The 23,146-nt window shown below is 40.0% G+C and overlaps 1 protein-coding gene across 1 annotated transcript in view; it reads left to right on the forward strand.

Moving 5' to 3' along the window:
* LOC117438426 (NPC intracellular cholesterol transporter 1-like) overlaps nt 1–23,146 on the forward strand; it is a 27,114-nt gene continuing 3,968 nt past the window's right edge. Inside the window, exons 1-21 of the mRNA XM_034073954.1 lie at nt 1–178; nt 6,528–6,650; nt 7,905–8,011; nt 8,592–8,767; nt 9,637–9,804; nt 10,440–10,689; nt 12,584–12,660; nt 13,321–13,691; nt 14,059–14,285; nt 14,834–14,934; nt 15,889–15,991; nt 16,926–17,115; nt 17,546–17,728; nt 18,434–18,548; nt 19,265–19,392; nt 19,482–19,622; nt 20,183–20,272; nt 20,379–20,569; nt 21,348–21,463; nt 22,011–22,140; nt 22,513–22,713. Of these exons, the coding sequence (XP_033929845.1) occupies nt 95–178; nt 6,528–6,650; nt 7,905–8,011; nt 8,592–8,767; nt 9,637–9,804; nt 10,440–10,689; nt 12,584–12,660; nt 13,321–13,691; nt 14,059–14,285; nt 14,834–14,934; nt 15,889–15,991; nt 16,926–17,115; nt 17,546–17,728; nt 18,434–18,548; nt 19,265–19,392; nt 19,482–19,622; nt 20,183–20,272; nt 20,379–20,569; nt 21,348–21,463; nt 22,011–22,140; nt 22,513–22,713 (3,272 nt within the window). The 5' untranslated portion in view covers nt 1–94. The remainder of the gene's footprint in view (nt 179–6,527; nt 6,651–7,904; nt 8,012–8,591; nt 8,768–9,636; nt 9,805–10,439; nt 10,690–12,583; nt 12,661–13,320; nt 13,692–14,058; nt 14,286–14,833; nt 14,935–15,888; nt 15,992–16,925; nt 17,116–17,545; nt 17,729–18,433; nt 18,549–19,264; nt 19,393–19,481; nt 19,623–20,182; nt 20,273–20,378; nt 20,570–21,347; nt 21,464–22,010; nt 22,141–22,512; nt 22,714–23,146) is intronic.

The following is a 23,146-nucleotide window of genomic DNA, read 5'->3' on the forward strand; positions in this document are numbered from 1 at the left end:
CCTCCCTCTCCGCCTCCTCTCTCCACCTCACCGTCTCTCGGTGCTGCGGCGGCCGAGAACCCTGCCGGCTCCCCGCACCCCTTCCCTCGTAGCCATGGGGAGCCCGCAAGGCAGCCCCGGGCGGGGCGGCCTCGGCCTGCTTGTTCTCTTCCTCTTTTCGCTTCTGTCGCCTGCGCCGGTGAGTCTTGCTCGGGGTGGGCGCCGTGGGGCGGCCGTGCCTGCTGGGGTTGGGGGTCTGCGGGCTGGGCCTCCTAGAGGAGGGGGGGCGGCTGGCTCCCTCCGCACTGCGGGTGTTGCTTCATGGCTGCGGGGGCCGCGGTGGTTCCTAGCGTAGCCTGAAGCCGAGGGTGTCCCCGGCGGGGGGACCGGCTGAGGAGGGCGGCTGTCCCGCCTGGGGTGGGGGTTAGGCCGCTGTACTCGAAGTTGCAGTATGGTACCAGGGTGTCTGCGTCCTTATCCCCGGCGAGGCTCTCCCTCCCCTTCCTCTCACTTCGGCTCGCTGCCGGCGGGATGGAGGCGAGGGAGAGCGGGACAACCCGGTGACACGGCAGGCCCGCCTGGGATTACCGGCGGCGAGACAGTGGGCGTGCTTGGGCTTAGCCGAATTCAACCTGTACCCGCGCCCCCGGTATTGCGCCCAGCAGCAGTGCCCGGGGTGCCGCGGTCCTGTGGTGTGCCCTGGTTATGCAATGCCCCGTGCATGTGAGTAGCCATGCAGTCACATGCTCGTGTAGGGGCTTGCATATGTCCTCAGTGTCTGCTTCGGTTTGCCTAGAGTGTTTGTTATGCTACGGGACAGCTTCCTGGAAGTAATGGTCTGTGTGTAACAAGATCTTGCTGTTTACCGATGTTCCAGTATCAAGACGATATGTTTCCTTAAAACTAAATACTAGAGTAAGTTAGACTTTGACACTTTAGGAAAAAATACTATACTACCTTCACTTATCTTTTCTCTGTTGTGTTTTGTTTATGCTGTAGTCCAAGATATGAGTAAGGTGCTTTGACTTACTCTGGGGAAACAAGGAGTGTTTTGTGAGCCTTAGTGTTTTGTTTGTGGGTTTTTTTCTCTCTAACCAACTTGGGAGCATACTTTCTATGTCAAGTTATATGCTTAACTGTTTTCAAACTCACAAGTTTTGTCATTGTGTGTGTGGGCTGAGGTTCCCCTGTTCTCATATCCTTTTCAAACAACCTCTGAAGCACTTGAACAGAAAACTAGGAATTCATTTTTCTATTACCAGTGGAGAAGCTGGTTGTTTAGTACTGAGTCATGATCTCCAGGTGGGTAGGTAATGGACCTCACACCTTACCAACACTTCTTTACGTAAGTTTTTGGGGAGGGAGGTGCCATCTTGTAGCAGTGAGGTGTGTTAGAAGTTGGTAAGTTGCATTATGCTCTCATTTAGGTGACAGGAAAATACTGCTTGAAACAAGTTCCCTAAGATTTAGGGGATCTTTGTAGAGGATGTGGCTTTGTGGTCCTTAAGAAGTAAACATTGCAAAATTATTTTAACCATGCAGGCTTCAGTTTCCTAATGAATTTGAATCTTTTTACTATTAATTTATTTATAGCCTAACACTCAAGTCTTGAATCTGTGCTTGCTCTTTTCTGAACAACCTCATGTGCTGGATGGCATCTGGTGTGCTTTAAGCAACCTGCTTCATTTGGTCTTAGTATAATTATACTAAAACAGAAGTTGTCAGATTGGTAGGTGGGGCAAGGTGGGACACAGGTTTCCTATCAGCAACTGGAATCCCGAGCTGTAGGATATATTCTGTGTTTCTGAAATCCTGTGGGAAGATGTTAACGACAGGTGCTGCTCTGTCTCAAGCTTACCAGGTGGCTTGCAGTGTGGTGTTACCTGACCTCTGAAATGTCTGTGTGGAGCAGCTTCCTTGCTAGGGATGGGGATGTGGCTTCAGGATTGAGACAGTAGCCTCTTAAGTTAGTTCCTGGAAAATCAGAAGTGACTTATTCACAGACATTCTGGATGAAAAGCAAAGAAGTCCTCCTGAAAGAAGAGAGGTGACTGAAGGGAATGACTGGTAGGTCTGAGTAGTATTTTGCTGGGCAGTAGACAAAACAACCTGTGTTGTGCAGTGTTATTACTATTTCCCTGCAGGGTATGAGAGGTATTTTGGTACAGGTGGCCTTAGTTGCAGGCAGCTGCTACTTAGGGGCCTTGTGCTTTCTGATCATGCATGTATTGTGTATTTTCTTAATAAATCATTGTCAACCAACATGAGCTTGCTCCCACAGATACTGAACTACTCCCAGTATTAGAACTTTCTTTTCCTGCTCGACTTTGACTTTCTTGTGACATCTGAAGTGTGCTTGGATAAGTCCAGAACTGTGGCTTGCTTTGCCGTACCAGAAGTGGCTAATGATTTTTCTGTCTGAAAGGGAACAGTTCCTTACTATGAGCAGAAGGACAAGAGGAGCTTGGCAGACCAAGATTGTCCCTGAATTGGCTGCCTGTGAACAAGTTACTGAAAGAGACAAAGTAAGACTAAGAATTAAATATATACAGTTTCACTTAGTCCATGGACCTTTTCTCCCTCTCGTAGGGAGGGCTGTGAGGTAATGTGCAAATCCTGGGGCAGATTGCAAGCTTGACCTGGTCACCTGCTTCCATAAACCAGCCTTGCCATTTGTTAAGGATACTATGATGCTGTGTTTCCCTATAACTCAATTTCTCAAGCTAGTGGGCAGTATCAGGTATTAATTGTGATGTGGACTAGATATTATGGGGGGGAGGGGATGACACAGGAAGTCAGTATGCCTTTTCTTGGAATCTTCCTTTTTTACCCTGCAAGAGCATAGAACTGCCATCGTAGATGGAAGGAAGGGGAAACAACTGTATCTGAAGCTGTTGCCTTTTCCATACATTAGTAATCTGGAGAGCCAAACAATGTTCACTTGTGATCTGGTATTTGCAAGGCTACAAATAGTTGCTGTTTCTGTATAAAACCTATCATTGTTCTTTGCTTAACAGCTACATATTCATTGTTGGTGGTGGCTAATGTTGCTGGAAGCATTTAAGATTGATTTGTTTCAACATGCAGTTGAAGAAACTTAGACTGAAGTAAATATTTCTGTTGGAATACCAGTTTTATTGCAAATGATAATGCCTGCAAACGAAAAAGCTATGGCAGAACCTTTGTAGAATGTTAATAGTCATGAAATGCCCATACTTGCTTGTGTACAAGTTCTATATTAGGACTCCTGGAACTCTGACCTGAGGTGGAACTTCTCTTCAAACAGGTTAAGTTGACCAGAAGTAGGGATATACTTTTCTGAACTCTGAGGATGTAATGAAGTATAGTGTTAGTGTACTGCCAGATGATTTCTAAACTGCGCTGGGGGCAGCAGAGAACAGCCTTAATCTGAGGTTATGTTGATATTGCTTTATAAAGTGCTTACTCCCATTATAAAATACAGAGCACTCATTAGTGTGATTAAGAAACAACAACAGAAAACCCTCAACCAAACAAAAAAATCTGTTGATGTTAGTCCTGTGGAGTATTTTGCCTTATCTAGAAGGCAGTTGGCTTCAACACTGCATTTCTCTGTTACTCTGAGGGCTAGGAGGGCTTTCACCTGTTTAAGATGATTGTTCACCCAAATCTTATATGACCTGAAGGTCTCACTCTGCAAGCAGTAGCTTTGTTAAACTGTGGTTTGTTGACAACCACACTTACTCATCTCCATCTCTTCCAAGTGGTGTAGGAGTGTTCTGAAAGAGCAGAGTACTTGTTGTATTCTGTAACTTAATCTAGCTTTTACTGGAGAGTTTTTTGGGGGGAAGAACTTGTAGCTATATCTTATCGGTGGTAACAGAGTAGTTACTTAGTGACTTGCAGTATCCCTGAATACTGTTTGAACCCTAGGAGACCAGCCCTCTCCCATATTTTGTTACTGACTCAGTGATGAGTATGCTATTGAGTTGTTAAATGTCTGAGAGCTGTACTGGTGACTTGCTGCTGACTTTGATTTAGTGGGGGTTAGGGTTTCGTTCAACCCCTGTAAACCAAGGATCATCAAAGCTTAGCTGTTCAGGGAATAATATTTTTATTAGTGAGATCTCACTAGGTTATGGCATAAATATCTAATCTCGGATTGTTTCTGTGTGGTTCCAAATTCTTTATTCAAATTACAAGTGTAAACTAACATTAGGCTGGAACACCTCATCTTGCTTTTTTTGCTTGCTTGCTTTTAGCTGAATGCTTTTTGGTGCCTGACCAAGTCATGTGCTAGTAAACTGCTTTGTCGTGAAAATGATAGCAAAATACCTGGTGGGTAAATTTAGACATAACACAGCTTGTATTTTATTTTGTATTTTTATATTTATAATCAAGGAAGTGTTACCTTGAAATGCAGATAACATTTTTAAAACAATAGAGCTACCAGTCAGTCTGATGTAGTAGCTGAAGTTTACTTTACAACACAGAAGGTTTTCTATGTAGGAAGTGCCCTGATAAGTTTGGGGTTTTTTTTTCTAACTGGTAACTGCATTGCCACTTTTCCCACACCAACTACTCTGGAAGAGGCTTGTCTTTATGAAAAGTGTAGGCTGATAATTTTGTGGGTTTTAAAATTAGAAAGTGTTAGATGACAACACCTAATGAAACATAGAAAGTTTCATAAAAGTATTATTACAAACCATTCTAGGCTAAACATGGAAGGCAGCCAGATACTGAAGAAATACCTAATTCTGTTTTCACAGGCAGTAGTATGCAGCTAAAATTCTTTGCCCTTTTACAAAAATAGCATTGAATCTGTGCTGCTTCTTGAAGAGATTGTCACTTTGGACACTGGTACATGCAGACACTAAACCATCTTTCCTCATTAGCAGATCATTTGCTATTAAAACTGGAGTATAGAAGTGTGAGGAAGAAGAGGTAAAGAGTGATTTCTAATTTTGCATCAAAGAAACTGACTTCTTAATTTGATGTATGAGCACGTTTACAATATAGTTTCTGTAAATAGACTCCAATTTATAGAAATTTTTTACTTATGCTGGTGTTAATATTTAGTGTTTACAAGGGCAATCTTAATGGGTGGCTTCCAACTTGTGGGTAAGAATATGTTGATACTTAGCAGCTGGTGACAGGTTTAGCTGGAAGAAATGCTACAGGAAACAAATGAAATGGTGATCTGGATGGGTGGTACTTAAACTGATTCTTGGACCTGGCTTCTAGTGAGTAATTTGAATTGGGCCATGTTGCCTAGGTTAAGGTAAAAGAAAACAATTCTAACAGGGTTAGGTAAACTGGTGATAGCTATTGATTTAAAACCTAATAATTACTTACATACGTTTTGAGGAACTGTCAGTCGTGTTGGCACAAAAACGGGTGTTTTAGAGGCGTAATTCTGGGTAGCTCTTGGGTATTATGAATACAGCCTTTCAGAGGCCTCTCTAGTCAGTAAACAGCATTATTCACGGTCAAGCACAAAGCACAGCAGTCTGTCCTTGCAGTGTAAGCATATGCTGTTTCTGCAAATGCTAGTTCAAGGTTGTTCAGGAGATAAAAGTAGGTCAGTTATGTCTCGGACTGTGCCATACAAACTTCTGATCAGAGCTGGTAGAAGTGCAATAATTGTTTGTGCAGTCTGCTTTTCGTTTGCAGCCCAGGTGCATAGGGCGATCTTGGAGCTGTCTTAAAGAATTTTCTGTAAATAACTTGTTATTGCATTAAGTGTTTTCCAGAATATTTTGGTTTAGCATTTCAGATGTCTGTGTTAGTACTACTGAACAAAAACTACAAGGCTTCCAGGGTGCCATTATCCTTTTTCCATTTCCCTTATGTGCATAAAAAAGGACCAGTTTATAAGTTTTGCTAGTCCTTTAACTGGAAACATCTCTAAAATGAGACTTTAAATTTTCTACTTGCCACTTACACGTTGCATGCTTAGGCTTGAAAGTGGTAATGAAGAGCATTCTTTGAGATTGTGACAATATATGTCATTCCATGACGAGTGCAGAGCCATGAAGTTCTGTTTTGGAGTCCTCTTTATGCTTCTACTTCCTCAATCTGTCACTGTAAGTGACTTGAGTTTGCAAGAAGGATTAAAAGGTGTCAGGAGGAACTGAAATACTGCATGTAAGCAGTATGCTTCTCCATGTACACTTACTCATGTGCTTTAAAGTGACAGTTTAATCCACTTGTATGAACAAATTGTTTTCTACATGACCTTATATTTGGAGATGCTTTTGAAGCAGTGTGTGTTTTTCTTAGTTCTTATACTTGGTCTTAACTATAGACTGGAAGTCTATAGCACTTCCTGTTACTAGACTGGGTGGGGATGGGAGAGGAGCTGAGGTGGAGGTTGGTGGTGGTGTGCACATATCAAAAACACATGCTATTGTTAATGGGTATTTTATTTGGTGCAAGCTGATGTTTAAATTAGTAGAAAGTTAATCTAGATTGTAAATGAGTTTTGGAATGTTGGCACATAAACTCTACAATAAATGAGGAAGTTGGCACTATTCCTTGCAGTTAATCAGTTATGTTGGGTTGATTAGGTACTTCCACAATCTTGTGTCTGGTATGGAGAATGTGGAGTTGCTTCTGGAGACAAGAGATACAACTGTGCTTATGATGGACCACCAATAGCACTACCAGAAGATGGCTATGACTTACTGCAGGTGAGATTCTTATGGAGATCTGCTGCTAAAAAATTATTCTCCTATGCTTTGGAATTCTGTGTTGGATTCTGTTGGACCTGCACTGTGGTGCTTTTTAACCTAACCTGGTAAGAAAATGAGCAGATTATTTGTGATTTCTCAGGAATAGCTCATAGCCCAAACAGTTTCTCTTTGGAGATAGAAGTCTCCAAAACATGTGATTACAGGCTTTCACAAACATAACAGTAAATATGGGATAGTTTTGCTTGCCTGTGTATTTTCCTCAGTGGCATAAGCACTGTGTTTTTAGGACTCTGCCAAACTACAATACTCTGCAGTTACACCCTTCCAGTCTCTAAAGGGCAAGACTAAACTATGTTTTCCATCAGATGATTGTTCCTGAACTCTTCTTTAAATAATAATGCAGTAGTTGACACCCATTCAAATGGAGCAAACTTGGACAAAGTTTATTTTATCTGAACTTAGCTGTACCTAGTGTGAGACTATATTTCCTTATCTGGGCTTTAGCTGTCAAAGTGAACAAAATCACAGTCAGAATAGAGCTTGTGTGTTTGAAACACAGTGTAGGATGATGCTGCTACATCTGTAGATGTGCCTTCTGACACTGATGATTGTTCAAAGCTTTAAGTGTGAAATAGCTATAGAGTTAAACAGTGGTTTGGCTGTTTGCAGGAGTGACTTAAATATGCAGCTGAGCTAACTACTGTTTGGTGTTGTTTCTGAAGGCCTAATGTGCAGGTCTTGTATGTTATTATAAGTTATACTTGTATTAAATGCATGCATCTCTTCTATAAACTGAACATGAAAGAACTCTGCCAGGTAATGAACGATTTTTATGGTTAGTGGCTTGCCTTCTGAGACCCCTAGAATCTGACACTATCCAGAAGGTATCCTAGAGGATAAGCTGCAGGAATACTTTGAACTCAGATAAGCATACTTTGTTGTATTACTAATAGACTTTCAAATGCCATTATCATTCTATATATAGACCCTGGTGACTAAAGATCATCTGAAGGAGCTTTTTAAAAGGAAGTGATGAATGAAACTGAATGAAAGAAGAGATTCTTCCCTCTATTCTCTAAAAATTCTTATTGACTAGACTAATTTCTTTTTTTTTCCTCCTATACATTTCCCACAGCAGCAGCTACTGTCTTCTAAAATATACTGAAGTAGAACCCATAATTCTCACGAGTTCTGAAGCCTTAAACATACTTTTGCTTCTTTCCTCTGATCTCAGTACTGTTTTTATTTAAGGAACTCTGTCCAGGCTTATTCTTCGGCAATGTAAGCACTTGCTGTGATGTTCATCAACTTCAGACCTTGAAAAACAACTTGCAGCTGCCTTTGCAGTTTCTCTCCAGGTATGCTAACAAATGGCAAAGCAGCTAGAGCTTTTTAATGTGAACATGTCTTAATGTGCTTTTTTAAGTAGAGTGTAGAAAAGGTGGTAATTTCATTCTGAGGCTTATTGGGGCAAGCTCTTGGAGTGACTTCCTAATCTGTATCAGGAGGTTTTAATTTCATTAAATTACTTGCAGTCTCAATAAAGTTAGATGGTAGAATAAACATTACTTTAGCTTGCCTCAAGCTATTGTATTTATAATGAAGCCTTCAGAAGAGGGTGACATAAAGCACTTTTCAGTCTTCCTGTTCTAACAGAAACCATCCTGCTAGCAGCAGTTAAGTTTTTCCTTCAATTTCTGCTTGTATCTGCTATTTGAGATAGAAAATTTTGTTAGTGAATGGTGTTGATGGTACTGGTAAGTATTACACAATTTTAAGCACCAGGTAATGTTGTATTGCTGATTAAGAACCTGCAAAATTTAAACATTTTGTTCTGTCATTGGTAGCAGGATGTTTACGCTTGCTCTGTAGGTTAAATCGGATAAGTTGCATCTTTACCTTTTAATCTGATTGCTGTTCATTGACTTTCCTACCCAGATGTCCATCCTGTTTTTACAACTTAATAAACCTCTTCTGTGAACTGACTTGCAGTCCAAATCAATCTGACTTTTTGAATGTTACAAGCACCATACCCTATTATGATCCAGTTTTAAAAGAGAACAAAAGTAGTGTTACAGAGCTGCAGTACTTTATTGGAGACAGCTTTGCGAATGGTGAGTAAACAGCATGTTAACTTGTCTTAGCTTTTGTTAAGGTAACAAGACCAGTGCTTTCTTGAGAAGAACTGCGAGGGGCAAATCATCTCTTTGACTATCTTTTCGAGTTTGAGATACCAAATTGGTACTGGTAGTCCCCCTTAAAACAGCTGTAATGCCAACTTCTGCCTGGGTAGGAGACATTGCAGTGACACTTAATACTGCTATTTAGAAGACTCAGCTAAGACTGCGGATCTATACAAATGGTTAAAAGCTGATAACCCTGAGGACTTCAACTTCAGAAAAACAACGTTGTTGACAAATACTTCATGTCCAAAGCATACCTGATACTGAAACTATCTGGCAGGTATAATGGTCAGGTTGGTACACAGTGCACTGGAATGGTTCTGTAAGAGGCACTCATTCCTCTTGAAATGGACTGTTCTAGTCCTTTAAGTCTTAAATATTTTTTTTTCTAACAACAAATTCAAAATAATCCCAAATTTATAGCAGGCTTGAAGCATTAATTCAGTCTTTGTACCCTTTGTGCAGTAACCTTTAAGTTGAGACACTTGAAAGTCATATGTGGCCTAGAGGTCAAAACTACCTTAAATGTTTGTCATAACTTTCCCTGAAAGGAACTTAATATTAAGCCCTGTTGCATCTGAAACAGTAAAGTAGGTTCTAGCATAAAGCAGAATCAGATGGCCTGTTTGGAGGAAGATAGCTGTAACAAAGCATCACAACCTTGAATACTGTAAATAAAACTGAAAGCATTATTTAACAGTCTTAATATGTTTCTTCTTGAAATCAAGTCTATAATTATTGGAAGTACTCACTCAAACAATAACATTGGTCTAAAATCTGTCTTCATGCATTCTTCCTAGCAATGTATAATGCCTGCAAAGATGTGGAGGCTCCATCGAGTAATGTTAAAGCACTGGGGCTGCTATGTGGGAAGGATGTCAAGGACTGCAATGCAACCAACTGGATTGAGTACATGTTTAGTAAAGACAATGGACAAACTCCTTTCAGCATTATTCCTATCTTTTCAGGTGAGAAACTGATTAGTCCTTGCCTTTGAAGCATCTGTCAAAGGCTGAAAAATCAGTATAGTATAGCTGTTATACTGATCTGTTAAACAGCTGCCCAGCAATGAGTATCTGCTGTTGAAGGCTTTCGAAGCAATATAAGAAAGTGATTATCTTTTCTGATATCTGCTTGGAAGTCACACTTTGAGATCTATACAGCAAGAAGATGCATACAAAGCAAGTGCAAATTCATTAAGCAATGGACCGAGCATAGACAACTGGATAGCTTGCATTCTTTGGGGAAATCAGGGTGGTACCTTAATCCTTCAGGATTTCTTTGCAAAGAAATTGTTATCCATTTTTCAGTCCGAACAGATAAAGGTGGAGACATTGCTGGGATGATAGCAGTGTATGTCCTTACTAGGTCTACAGAATGAAATGTTCTCAAACATGATCAGACATTTAGTTAGTAGACAACTGTAAATAATTGGTACCTGCTATGGAAACAGTAGTGGCTTATTCAGCTGTAAGACCAAGAAAAGCATAGAGGATAGGGCCTTTTGTATAAAGGCTTAACTAATTTAACTGAGAAGCTTTTGTTATAAAGGTCTGAATTTTTATGTGGTAGTGAATTGTCTCTACAACTTGTGATTTGGCAGATGTTCCTGTCCATGGAATGAATCCTATGAACAATGCAACCAAAGGCTGTAATGAGTCTGTGGATGATTCGACAGCACCATGCAGCTGTCAGGACTGTTCCATTGTCTGTGGTCCAAAACCTCAACCCCCTCCATTGCCTCCTCCTTGGCTTTTATTTGGTTTGGATGCTGTGTATGTCATCATGTGGATCTCCTACATGGGATTTCTACTTATATTTTTTGCACTGGTTTTTGGAGTCTGGTGTTACAGGTAAAGTATTCAGAATGCTCAGCTCTTACAGTCACTTGCCTTTTCCCTGAAAGCTTCCTTTGCCCAGGACAGAATACTTATGCCTCTATTTCTTTACCCAACCAAAAGTCCTGTTCTGTGGCAGATACTTATACTTACAGGGAGTGTTCTAACACCTAAAATTCACATAGTAGAAAGTGAATTTGGAAGTTGGTTTAGTTAATGTATGACTCTCATAGAATCCCTAGCAATAGGATGAAATACACAAATCTACAACTTTTATAAGCAAGAGTGTGCAGAAGTCTAGGGAGATGCATATATCTGCTTCATTTAACTGACATTAAGCCTCTGTAGTAAACAGTAAAGTTTCAGTAGAACTTTGTCTGTTCTTGGATGATATGTTTTAAGATACCAGAGGACTGCCTTCCAGGAGCAGTGAGCTGCTTTTGTACTCAAGGTCAAACTTTGGAAGCTGTGGGGTTTTACAGTGCTTAAGACAAGGTCAATACATGAATAAACTAATATCTTGGAGAACCCATATGACCAAAAATGCTATCCTGTTCTCTTCCTCCACTCACTTGTTCCTTTAAGTTGGAACACTCCTGTAAACTGGAATGAGCTGAAAAATTCCAGTGATGGAAAAACCTGTTTGCCACGTGCAGTTTCTTTAAAAGCTTAATTACTTTTGGTTGTTGTTACATATGCAAGAAAGTGTTTAATCTGTCAGGAGATGTGGTTAAGGGGGAAAGAATCACTAGAAGTTTGACTTAAAGGTAATGAGATTGTTGTAACTCAGTTCAGGATCATTGGCAGCCAAATGCAATTGTAACATTGTTTTCTTGCAGACTAATACTTGTAACAAAACAGTTGATGCCCTACTGCAGATTAAGTCTTGAATACTTCTTAGTCTCCTGAAACAGCTAGACAAAAGCTGACCTTCCAGTAATTATAGCATTTTGTAAAGTAAGGGGCAACAAGCCAGCTTCTGTGCTATGTGATACTTGCTAGTAAAGTGCACAAGGAGCTGTAGCTATAAATGCTTTGTGGGTGTGCTAGCAATCCAGAACAGTGGAAACTTATTAATGTTTCTTAATAGAATTTTTCCAGAGGTTTCTATCTAATGTCTTGGTGTATGGTGATACTTTTCAGTCTAGCTTTAACATTGTTCTGCTATGACCAGGAACCTGAAATTGCTGTATAATATGAATTAAATCTGTGTGGAAAAGGATAGTGGGTAGAACAAGCTTATGATATGCTCAGCAGCCTTACTGTAGTAAGCAACATGTGAAGTAAACTACATGAAATAAGGGTGAAATATCTGCTTTATAGACCAAAACATTCTGCCATCACTGGAAATTTAATTAGCTTACTATGAGGAGGCTATTGAACTTGGCTTCTGCTCTGGGTGTTGGGAATGAGTATAAACAATATAGGTCTATTGTAAGGGTTCCATGCTATAACTTGCCTATCTTCAGGAGAGGAAGAAAATGGCTTCCTTTCCTTTTTCCTTCCCCATTTCTTCAAGCTAAGTAGGTGTAGCATAAGCAGTTTGACTAATGAAGTAATATTCCTAACATAGAGAGCACTTGCAAATGTTTTCACTCTAAATTATAATCAATTTAAAGATGTTATCAGTGTTGCTAATGCTACTGGCCTTCTACATATGCCTAAGGAATGTGTGCTTGATCTAACTAGAAAAGTTTAAGATGGCTAATGTGGCTGTAGGTTGTTCTAAAGGAACATAAAGCTGCAGGTTGATGTTCTTGAATGGATGGGTGTAGAGGGAACATGAGATGCCTGTAAATTCTGGAGGAGTCAAATATCAAATTTATTACTAGCACTAGACTATTCTTACTGTACAAACCCCAAAAGATACTGTTTTGGGGGAGTACGGTAACAGGCTTTTGTCTTGCAGGAGACGGCACTTTGTCTCAGAGTACACACCAATTGACAGCAATATAGCCTTTCCTGTGAACTCTCATCATGACAATGGTATGTCTTGGATAAAAGTAATAGATTTGTTAAAACTTACTGTAAATGCATCCATTTTCTGTGGATGGGTTCTGGAATTTTAGCTTTCGTAGGCCATATGATCAATTCTTACAGGGCTTATTTCAGGTTTTCTGGACAGTATTTTCTTTTTAGGATAGAACTTAACCCTGTTTTGCTGGATGCTGAAAGCCCTGGGTGCACAGTTTATGAATTTAGCTATGATAATAGGAAGCTCTGGAGTGTTTTGTAGCTGGGGTGGGGGTGTGGGCAACATGATGCTAATACAGTTTGATCATGTTCTGATCCATCTGTGTATCCATTCAAAGTATGTAATGAGAGAACTGTAGTTTGTGTAGCAGCTGAGGTAGCTCATTTTAATGCTTACGTATCTCTTAAATGCTTCCTACCATTATTTGTTGTGCCGCCTTGCGCTAAAGACAATCTTACATTAGAAGGGGCAGTGTTAGGTAAAACCTGATTTCTGCCCCCCTTGACCTCAGTCAGGGACTGGTCCTTGGGTCTGACCATCAATGTAGATACGGCTTCTAGTGTCTACTACAAACAGAGCTAGAGCAAAATTTCATCTATCCTAATGGAATTTAAGAAAATGCCGCTTAACTGACTTCTCCAACATTTACTCTTTAATTCTTGTTCTTACAGGGAATATTACTTGTGGTGAAAGGCTTGGTGAAAGGTTTGAGAATGGCCTAAGGATGACATTCACATCATGGGGGGCATTTTGTGTCAGAAATCCACGTCCTGTTATCCTGTTCTCTGTGGTCTTCATTGCAATGTGCTGCTCAGGCTTTGTATATATTAAAGCAACTACAAACCCTGTGGATCTCTGGTCAGTCCCAAGCAGCCAAGCTCGCAGGGAGAAGGAGTACTTTGACACACACTTTGGGCCTTTCTTTCGTACTGAACAAATTATTATTCAAGCACCAAACAGCCATCCACACACCTATTCACCTTACCCATCGGGAGCAGATGTGTCTTTTGGGCCTCCTCTTGCCAAAGAGATCCTTCATCAGGTAACTAGAACTTTCCAATAGGAAAGACCTAAACCTGCCTAATGGGTATAATCATATGGCGTTGGCTTCCATCTGTAGTGTTATGTATCCATCAAAACAATTGGGTAGATATTTGTATTTGAAGTCCTAGTCTTGCTATAAACATTTTGCTGAAAAACTTTTGTTAGAATTAGGCTTGCAAGCTAAGTCCAACTAAGTATTCTTAGTGTGAACATGGGAATAGTAGGTTTAGTAATATGCAGCTATAGGTGTGCTGCTATCTCTGGAAACTTACAGGAATGCAGCATGCACTTCAGTCCTGTCTTGCAAGGAAATGCTTTTTTTTTTGTGCTGCTGTTAAATTATGGTTTGGTATGTCTTTTTCAAGGTACTGGATTTGCAGGATGCTATTGTCAACATAGTTGCTTCTTTTGACAATGAGACTGTAATGCTGAAAGACATTTGCCTGGCTCCTCTTGCTCCCTACAACAACAACTGCACTATCCTGAGTGTACTCAACTACTTTCAGAACAGTCACTCTGTTCTAAATCACAGTGTTGGGGATGAGTTCTATGTCTATGCTGACTACCACACTCACTTCTTATACTGTGTTCGGTAAGCAGTATGGTTACGTGGCTTTTTCAAACTGTAGGCCAGCTAGGTCCTAGTCTTGCTGGCAAACAAAACTAACTAGTTTTCACTGCTCTCTTGAACCTTTTCTTACCCCTTTATAAACTCAATACTATGTGGAACTGCAGATTAGTATAGGTTGCTTGTGTTTTTGTGTCTTAGTACTTAAGCAGGAGCTACATTTTAATCGGGTTTCTAGTTGAGCTTGGTTTGTTTTACCAAGTTGAGATGCAGGCTTTGGTTTACCTTCAATTAACTTTTCAATTTCAATTACTTTGGATAGCTGTCACCTTATTTCAGTTGGGTAGAAGCTACTCCCCATCTTAGCTACAAGGAAGACACCTTTAAAATTGTATTTAAATTCAAAGTAAATGTAGCATAAGGGCAATGTATCACTAGCAGTCTTACTTCGTTTCTCTCCTGATATATCATCAGTTATAACACAACAGCTCTCAGCTCTCTACCTTTTTTTGTCCTGTAGTGCTGTGCCTCAGTTGTCAAGCAGAAGCTAACACTTCTGGTGATTTCTTTAGGGCTCCAGCATCACTGAATGACACAAGCTTGCTTCACGATCCCTGCTTAGGAACATTTGGTGGACCTGTATTTCCATGGCTGGTGTTGGGAGGATATGATGGTAGGTTGGCAAAACAGTATTGCAGTTTACCTCTTGGCAGCACGTATTTGTGTGTTGTTTTTGGCAGTTAAGGTGCACTCTCATTTAACACAGATGTTTAAGTATACTCCAGAGAAACTGGAGTTTTGTTAAACTTTCAGTAAGGGTACTTAGTTTTCCAGTAGATCCATGCTGAGATTGTAGACAGACTACTCTGGAAATACAAAGTGTAAACAGGCTATTGCTGGAACATATTTCTCTTGTTGACAAGTATACAAATGTTCGGTCTGCTTTGGGCCTGCTAAAAGATCTCTGGTTTCTAGAGACTAGATAAAGACATGAAGTGTCTCAGGTTGATGTACTGGGACATGCATGTACTTTGTCTTTTAAGTTAGATTAAAGTTTTGTCACTGTTCTGACAAAGCAATTAAGAATAAATTGAGGTGTTTGCAAAAGGAATTCTCCCATAATTATTCTGAAGCTAGAATTTTGTTCAAGCAGTTTATCCAATTAAGCATAACTTGATAGATACACCAAACAAATATACTAAAAGAGCTTCTGAAGGTACGCATTTCTTGATGGAACTGTAGGGGTTTTGTACTTGCTTTGAATAATATCTAAGTATACAAGAGGCACAGTATTTAAGAAACCACATCCTGTTTCCTACATGGAAAGTCATAAACACTAGTTATATAGTAGCCCCTTGTCTAATCATGCAACAATTTAATTTTGGGGTGCCATGAACATAGTAAATAATGTATAGTTACGTTCGAATACAACCTGGAATGCTTATCTGCTTCTGTTGTCATTTCAGTAGTGTGTTTGAGAACTTGGTGTTGTTAGATTGTTTTAAATGGAGTTGTGGGGATGGGATTGCTTTGAACGATACTAATTTTAAACTTAACTGTACCAGCCTATTCTGAAATGTGAGCTCCATTTTATAGTGTCTGACTTCTTTTTTTTTCCCTACTCTAGGTGATAACTATAATAATGCTACAGCTCTTGTTATTACTTTTCCTGTCAATAACTACTACAATGACTCAAGAAAGCTAATGAAAGCCTTAGCATGGGAAAAAGAGTAAGTAGGCATTCGTGTTTTCTGGAATGCATACATTACTTAGAGCAGCTCTAACTGTAGAAATGTGAAAAACACCTGTCCTGTGCTGCTTCTCTGTATAACTACAAAAGTGTTTTGAGAGGTAATGGAACCAGTTAAGGACAAACTGTACTGTTTATAAAGCTTTCATTTTATGTGACATACTTCACTTTGTTTGAAGAGATAGGATTTGATCTTTTTAGTGACTGTCTAGTACAGTACTACTCATTCATGAGTACCTTCAGAAAGGATTTGATATACTTTGGCCGGAGTCACACCGGTATTCTCTTCAGTCAATTGGAGTGCTAACTGCCAGTGGAGAGGTCTGGATTATCCTGTAATTCTTGAACTCCAGTTTTAAAAAAGAAGTATTTTCTAGATGAGGCTTTCCTCCCCTTCATTGTCTTGAAGAGCTGTCGGTAGCTTGCACAGGCCAACTGCTCTGTTAAGCTACCATACTAGGAAAACTAGGTAAGCTACTGTACTAGGAAGTCTTAAGTACATGCTGGTACAACCAACATCTGCCTGTGTCACAAGCACCTCCGTTCAATTGGGAGAACTGAAATAAAACTATTAGCCCTTAAGTACTGTAAGCAATCTATGTATTTCCAGGTCTAACTTTGAGGAAGGTTGCACTTATACTTTGAAATGGTTTATGCAAGGTGTGTGATTGTCCTCAAACTCTGGAGAGAACATGGAAAGTATTTCAACATAGTGTATTTCTGGTGCTTGGAACAGAGTTCTAGAGATGTGTAGCCAGCACCCCTCTTAAAAATGAGGAAGGTCCTTCAAAGTACTGTCTGGCCACAATGCAGTCTTGTACCACACAGATGATTCAAATTTGCCTTAAACCAACTTGTACTCCTAGTACAAGATGTTTTAGTCTTTAAAGTGTGACTAACTTTTTTTTCTTTAGGTTTATTAACTTTTTGAAGAACTATGATAACCCAAACTTAACCATATCATTTTCTGCTGAACGGAGTATTGAAGATGAAATTGATCGTGAAAGCAACAGTGATATTGGCATTGTGGTGATAAGCTATACTGTAATGTTTGTGTACATCTCCATGGCTTTGGGACGTATCCAGAGCTGCAGAAGACTGCTGGTATGTGTGTAGTTCTCATTGCTGTAAACACTGAAGCTACACCTTGCTGACTAGCTTTACTTGTCTTTAAGTCACTTAAATATTTTTGCAGAATGCTCATACTCAAGATTGTCTTAAAGCATTGAGTCTGCCTTGGGCAGGAACTGGGGGTAGCATTACCCTTAGCATACTTTATGATACTTGTATGCTTCTTAGCCTTAAGTATTTTCACTTGATGCGCAGTTAACTTCAGCTTTAAGGCTTTTAGCTTCAAGGTTCTTTGTGTTTTATTTTGGCTTTTTTAATTATTTAATTTTTTGGATCTTCACAAGAACCAGAAAAGCAGCTTTCTAGTACGTACACTTAAAGCAAGAACATGGCATTTACAGTTGCTAGAATCTGTCCTGTGTGATGATGCTGATTTGGCTGATGGTCATTACAACTTTTTTAGGTGGATTCAAAGATATCCCTGGGCATTGCAGGCATCCTGATTGTACTGAGCTCAGTGGCATGTTCTATAGGCATTTTCAGCTACTTTGGAATCCCACTGACACTGATTGTGATAGAAGTAATCCCCTTCTTGGTGCTGGCTATTGGAGTAGACAACATTTTCATCATGGTACAGACACTTCAGGTATTTATTCTCATACACACTCTTATAAACCTGCCTGTCTTCTTTTGAAGCCTGTTAGCTTGGAGTAGTGTCTTCTGCATTCCAGTGCTCAGTCCAGTCTGAGCAGCCCTGTCTCCCAGGAGTGGCCCTGGAGAGCCGCATGTATGTTTTGCCTCAGCAAACACACCTCCCCACCATAATCTCTGCTTTTTCTTACTGCTGGCTGGTAACAAGCTTACTTAACTTCTGGCCCACATACTGGTGATGTACAAAAGAATAATAACCTTAACATACTTCTCTGGTAGCTGTAGAACTTGACTCCTATTTTGATCACTTGTAACTTTAGTGTATTGTGAGCAGTAATCATGGACTAAACTACACGCTTCAGACCAGAGACTTCTGACACCAAGTCTTAGTGGGTAATCAGCTTTCTAATTTGATAGGCTCACTAACCTACTGCAACTGGCACTGCCACTGACAAGTGTGTTGTTTTGGCTGAATTACTGAACTTAAAATACAGTACTAAGTTAAGTTTTAAGCAAGGCAACAGAGGATGTTCATGCTGCTTTTATACTGGTGAATCTCTGCTTTTTTATTTAACTTGTGTTAATGCAGTAGAAACAATAAAAGAGCATGGTGTGTTTGAAGGTTGCTTTTTTTTAAAGCCATATGAAATCACTTTCTAAATTGAATGAGTCCTAATTACAATAAATTGCCTCAAAACAGAGAGATGAGCGCCTTCAAGGTGAAACCCTGGATAAACAGATTGGCAGAGTCTTGGGAGATGTGGCACCCAGTATGTTTCTCTCATCTTTTTCGGAGGCTGTGGCATTCTTTCTTGGTAAGACTTCTTTAACCCTTGAAGATAAGGGCCTTATACTTGCATGTTGTAAAAATCAATAAAAAACTAAAATATAAAAACAAAGCAAGAATTTGTAGAGGAAGCTAAGCTTCCTCCTAGAGGAAGCTGTTCATTGCTGTGATCAAGTTTAACTTGAGCTCTGGTGGGGATAGGCATTGTAGTACTTCAAGAGACTGGTGCAGTTAAAAAGATCTAATTCTGAATGTTGAGCTCTTCAGGCTGGAGCTTTTTACTGATTTGTAGTGACTGACAAGTCTAAATTTGACCTTAGTACACCCTGACATCTGATATTAGTAACTCTTATATTGCATTTGATCATCTTGCTGCCACACAGAAGAATTGCCGCTACAAGAGATCACGTTTGAGGTTCACTCTTGCAATATTTTTTAGAGGCATAACTTATGTTGTTACTCTCCAAGTGTAAATTTGCCTTTTTTATACAGAATTTGTTTACCTGGAGTGTAATTTGCCATTGGTTCATCTTGCATTGAGTGACTTCTTTGCACAGCCTTAAAGGTGTCAAACAGGTCAAAGACAGCAGTTGTAGCCAGGTTCATCTCCGCTGTTCTCATTACTGAACAGAAAGGGTCTTTGTCCTGCTATGAGGCTAGCAGTTAACTTGGATATCTGTCTAGAAAATGCTAATGCATTTCTAAGAGAAGGGAACTTGCTTTAACAAACTGGGTCACTTTCAGGGACACTGTCTACGATGCCAGCGGTTCGCACATTCTCGCTCTTTGCTGGAATGGCTGTGCTCATAGACTTCATTCTTCAAGTTACTTGCTTTGTAAGTCTCCTGGGCTTGGATATTAGGCGTCAAGAGGTGAGTATAAATGCACCTGTAACTGCAGTGTAATAGGGATGGCATCTTGTGCAGCACTGTACTAAATCTGGCATTTAATCCCTTTTTAGAGGAATAGACTGGATATTCTGTGCTGCATCAAGAGCAGTGAAGAAGCGGGTGGAGTCCAGCATTCTGATAGCATCTTATTTCTGTTCTTCAAAAATCTGTATTCTCCATATCTGCTTAAGGATTGGATGAGACCAATAGTAGTATGTATAATCTGTTTATAGTAAGCAGTTATCTAAACTTGAACAAAAGTATAGTGAGCCTTAAGGTCTAAATACTGAAGAAAAACCTTCACCGCAACAAAACAAATGAACTTTATAGTGTTTTTCCTTTCAGCATTAGGAATGGAATAAGCTTTTATAACTGCAAGAGTATTTCTAGTAATTAGAGGCCTGACCAAAGCCCAGATTTAAGAGCTGTGTTACTGACAATGAGATCACTTTAGGTGTATGTTGAAAGTCAGCACATGGTTGGCTCCTGCGCTGCATTAATCTTGAGTGTCATTGAATCTGTGATTCAGATTGAGATAACTGTGCGTATTTGAGGTGTTTGGCATATCTTTTACTGCTGCCTTCTAAATTTAATTTTCTTTTATGGCTCCAAAGGGAGCTCTGGGTGGCAGTAAAATGTAGCTACTGTTGTACTAAGGCTGGGTAGCATACTTAAACTAAAGCCTCTTTGCGCGCTTCCCGTTAACTTAATAAATGACTTCTACTGCTTGTTTCTGTATAGTTCTTGCTTCCATGAATTTGCTTTTTTGCAGATAGCAGTGTTTGTGGGTGTTCTGTCATTCAGTACAGCAGTTATGCACAATGTAGAGATTGGACTGGATCAGTCTCTCTCAATGCCAGATGTAAGTCTTAAGATCATGTTGCTCTTCAGCAGTTTGACTCAGTTGAAACCTTTATCTTGTGCTACCTCAACATCATGTAATAGTAACTCAAGCATTTCCCTTTTAGGACTCCTATGTAATAGATTACTTCAGCCACATCAGCAAGTACTTGCATGCAGGTCCTCCTGTCTACTTTGTTCTAGAAGAAGGGCACAACTACACCTCTTTGGAAGGGCAGAACATGGTGTGTGGTGGAATGGGCTGTAATAATGATTCACTTGTCCAGCAAGTCTTCAATGCTGCAGAAATTGGTAGCTAGTAAGTTTCTTGCTTTTCTCTGCACAGTCACATTGAAGAGATGTAGTTGACCCACTGTGTCCTTCAATTTAGTTCAGGCCAGCTTGTACAGCTGTCGCTGTTGTACTTGCTTTATACTGTGGTTTGGGAGGGAAGAAGGGAAGAAGCTGTGGTAATCTCCTGGCAGGAGGATAAAACCTGTCTCAATTGATGGGATATATTGTTGTACTTGGGTTTAGAAAAAGAGCTTGATCCTTTAAGGAATCTGGGAATAGTAGGAAGAACTCATGAAAACCTCTTGGTGTGGTTAAGCTCTCCTGGAAAATTAGTTGCATAATTAGCTTCTAAACTTGGTGGATGAACTGGTCTAGCCAAGCAAGGCTAAGCAGGAATTGTATCTGGAATTCAGTAGCTAATAACTGAAAAAAGTCTCCTCCTGATTACTTCCACTGTAGCTCAGTGGTTTCACTTCAGCCTAACTGAAAGAGGAGCCTCAATTGAAAACTGAGGCAACAATATCTGGAATAGGATGGGGCACAGAGTGGATAGGGGAATGGAAAGCTGGGCATTCACGTGGAAATTGAATGTGGGGAAGAAGCTCCTTGCTTGTTAGCCGTGGTCTTATGAGCAAGACTGACTCTTGAATAGGGAACTGGAGCAGGGGACTTCATGAAGGGTTAAGTACCTTAGACCAGAATAAGATGATGTGGTGTAAGTCAGCATTGGAAGAGGTCAAGGGATGTGTTCTGGAATGAAACACAGAATTACTGATGATGGATATGTTGCATTATTTTATTAGCACAAGGATAGGTTATGCCCCATCATCCTGGATTGATGACTACTTTGACTGGGTGAAGCCACAGTCATCCTGTTGCAGAGTCTACAATACCACTGGACAGTTTTGCAATGCTTCAGGTATTGGCATCCATCTTGTTGCTAGGGGATTAGTTTGGTTTATAAGTTTCACAGCCAAAACATTATTATGAGTCAGGTGAATAGCTTTTCTTTGCTGTGAGCAGGCACTTCTTGAGTTGTCTTCTCTTTGAACTGCTGTTTGAGGGAATGTAAGCATTCTACTGGAATGCTGCAAGCTGAAGATAGCCTACCTGCACAGCCATTGTAATGACTGTTCAAAAAATAACTTGATCCTTCTGCTGGTTTCAGTAGAGCACACAAGCCTCGTGCTCTGGTTTTGTTCAGATCCTTCAGCTTGGTAGAGTTATCACTGGGTCCCACGTAGGTAGTGCACAAGTAACTGAGTTCCCTGGTAAGCCTTGCCTTAGTAGTAATAAATAAAAATAAAGGACTACAAACTTTGCACAGAATTTCAGGGCTGATGAGTTATTTCATCAGTGAAAGTGCTTTATAAGGAACTGTATTGTGTAGTATTGCAAGTCAGAAGCTACTAGTGTTAGGACAAATAATTGAACCTGTAGTTGACCACCTTTGTGTATTCTTTCAGTCACTGATCCATCCTGCACTCGCTGTCGACCGCTGACTCAAGAAGGCAAGCAGAGACCACAGGGCAAAGACTTCATGAGGTTTTTGCCGATGTTCCTATCAGACAACCCTAACTCTCAGTGTGGCAAAGGGTAAGAGCCATATTTGATGTATCCTACTTAGCCCAGTGTGTTGAAGTTACTTGCTGTGGAAGTGTACGCCTGCAAGGCTGGGTATTTAATGTCCTTCTGAAAGGCAGACAGACATTGACATCTTGGCATTGAAACAAAATTGGGAAAACAAATGCATCATCAATTGAAAGGAAAGCTACTTTTCCATATACAAAGAGAAACCGTATAATCACTCTGTCCTAGTATATCTTGTGCAGTCTTCAAATGTGTTGTGCTCTGAAGCTTCTGTCAGTTTTGGGAAATGTTAAAAACAGGATTTTAAGTTATAAAAGCTAATAAATTTGAATGGTGGTCACTGACATTGACATCTAAAGTGTTACTATGTTTATGTAGAGGACATGCTGCATACAGCTCTGCTGTCAACTTTATAAACAACAAATCTGATGTTGGAGCTACTTACTTTATGTCTTATCATACTGTACTGAAAACGTCATCTGATTTTATTGATGCTATGAAGAAAGCTCGGGTTATAGCAGATAACATCACTGAAACCATGGGCATCAAAGAGAAGAACTACCGTGTGTTTCCTTACAGGTATGCTTACATCTTTCTTGCCTTAGGGATAAATACTCAACCTGAGCAACTAGGAAAAGGTACAGGCTAATAACATCTTAGAGAGTTGAGTCTTGAGATTTTTTTTTTTTAACAGAAGATAATACAGAGATTCTGGAATTTATAGTAAAACCACAAAAAAGCAACTTATACCCATAGCACTAACTCTTATCAACTGTGGTTGATAACAAACTTAACTCATCTGTCATTACAGAGATAGCTTTGGCTTCAGCTCAGGCTCTTCCCAGCTTTTGTAGTAGGGTTGAATAGTTCCAACTTGAGCAGAATTGTTGATCTGGGTAGTTGCAAGTGGTAATGTGCATGTATTGACTTCAAACTTAAGTTATTTAAACTTCAAGCAAAGGCAGCAGTGTTGCCAAGTATAGCTTATCTAACACTTGTATGATTAACATAC

The sequence above is a fragment of the Melopsittacus undulatus genome, unplaced genomic scaffold, assembly GCF_012275295.1.
Source record: "Melopsittacus undulatus isolate bMelUnd1 unplaced genomic scaffold, bMelUnd1.mat.Z mat_scaffold_303_arrow_ctg1, whole genome shotgun sequence".
NCBI lineage: Eukaryota > Metazoa > Chordata > Aves > Psittaciformes > Psittaculidae > Melopsittacus > Melopsittacus undulatus.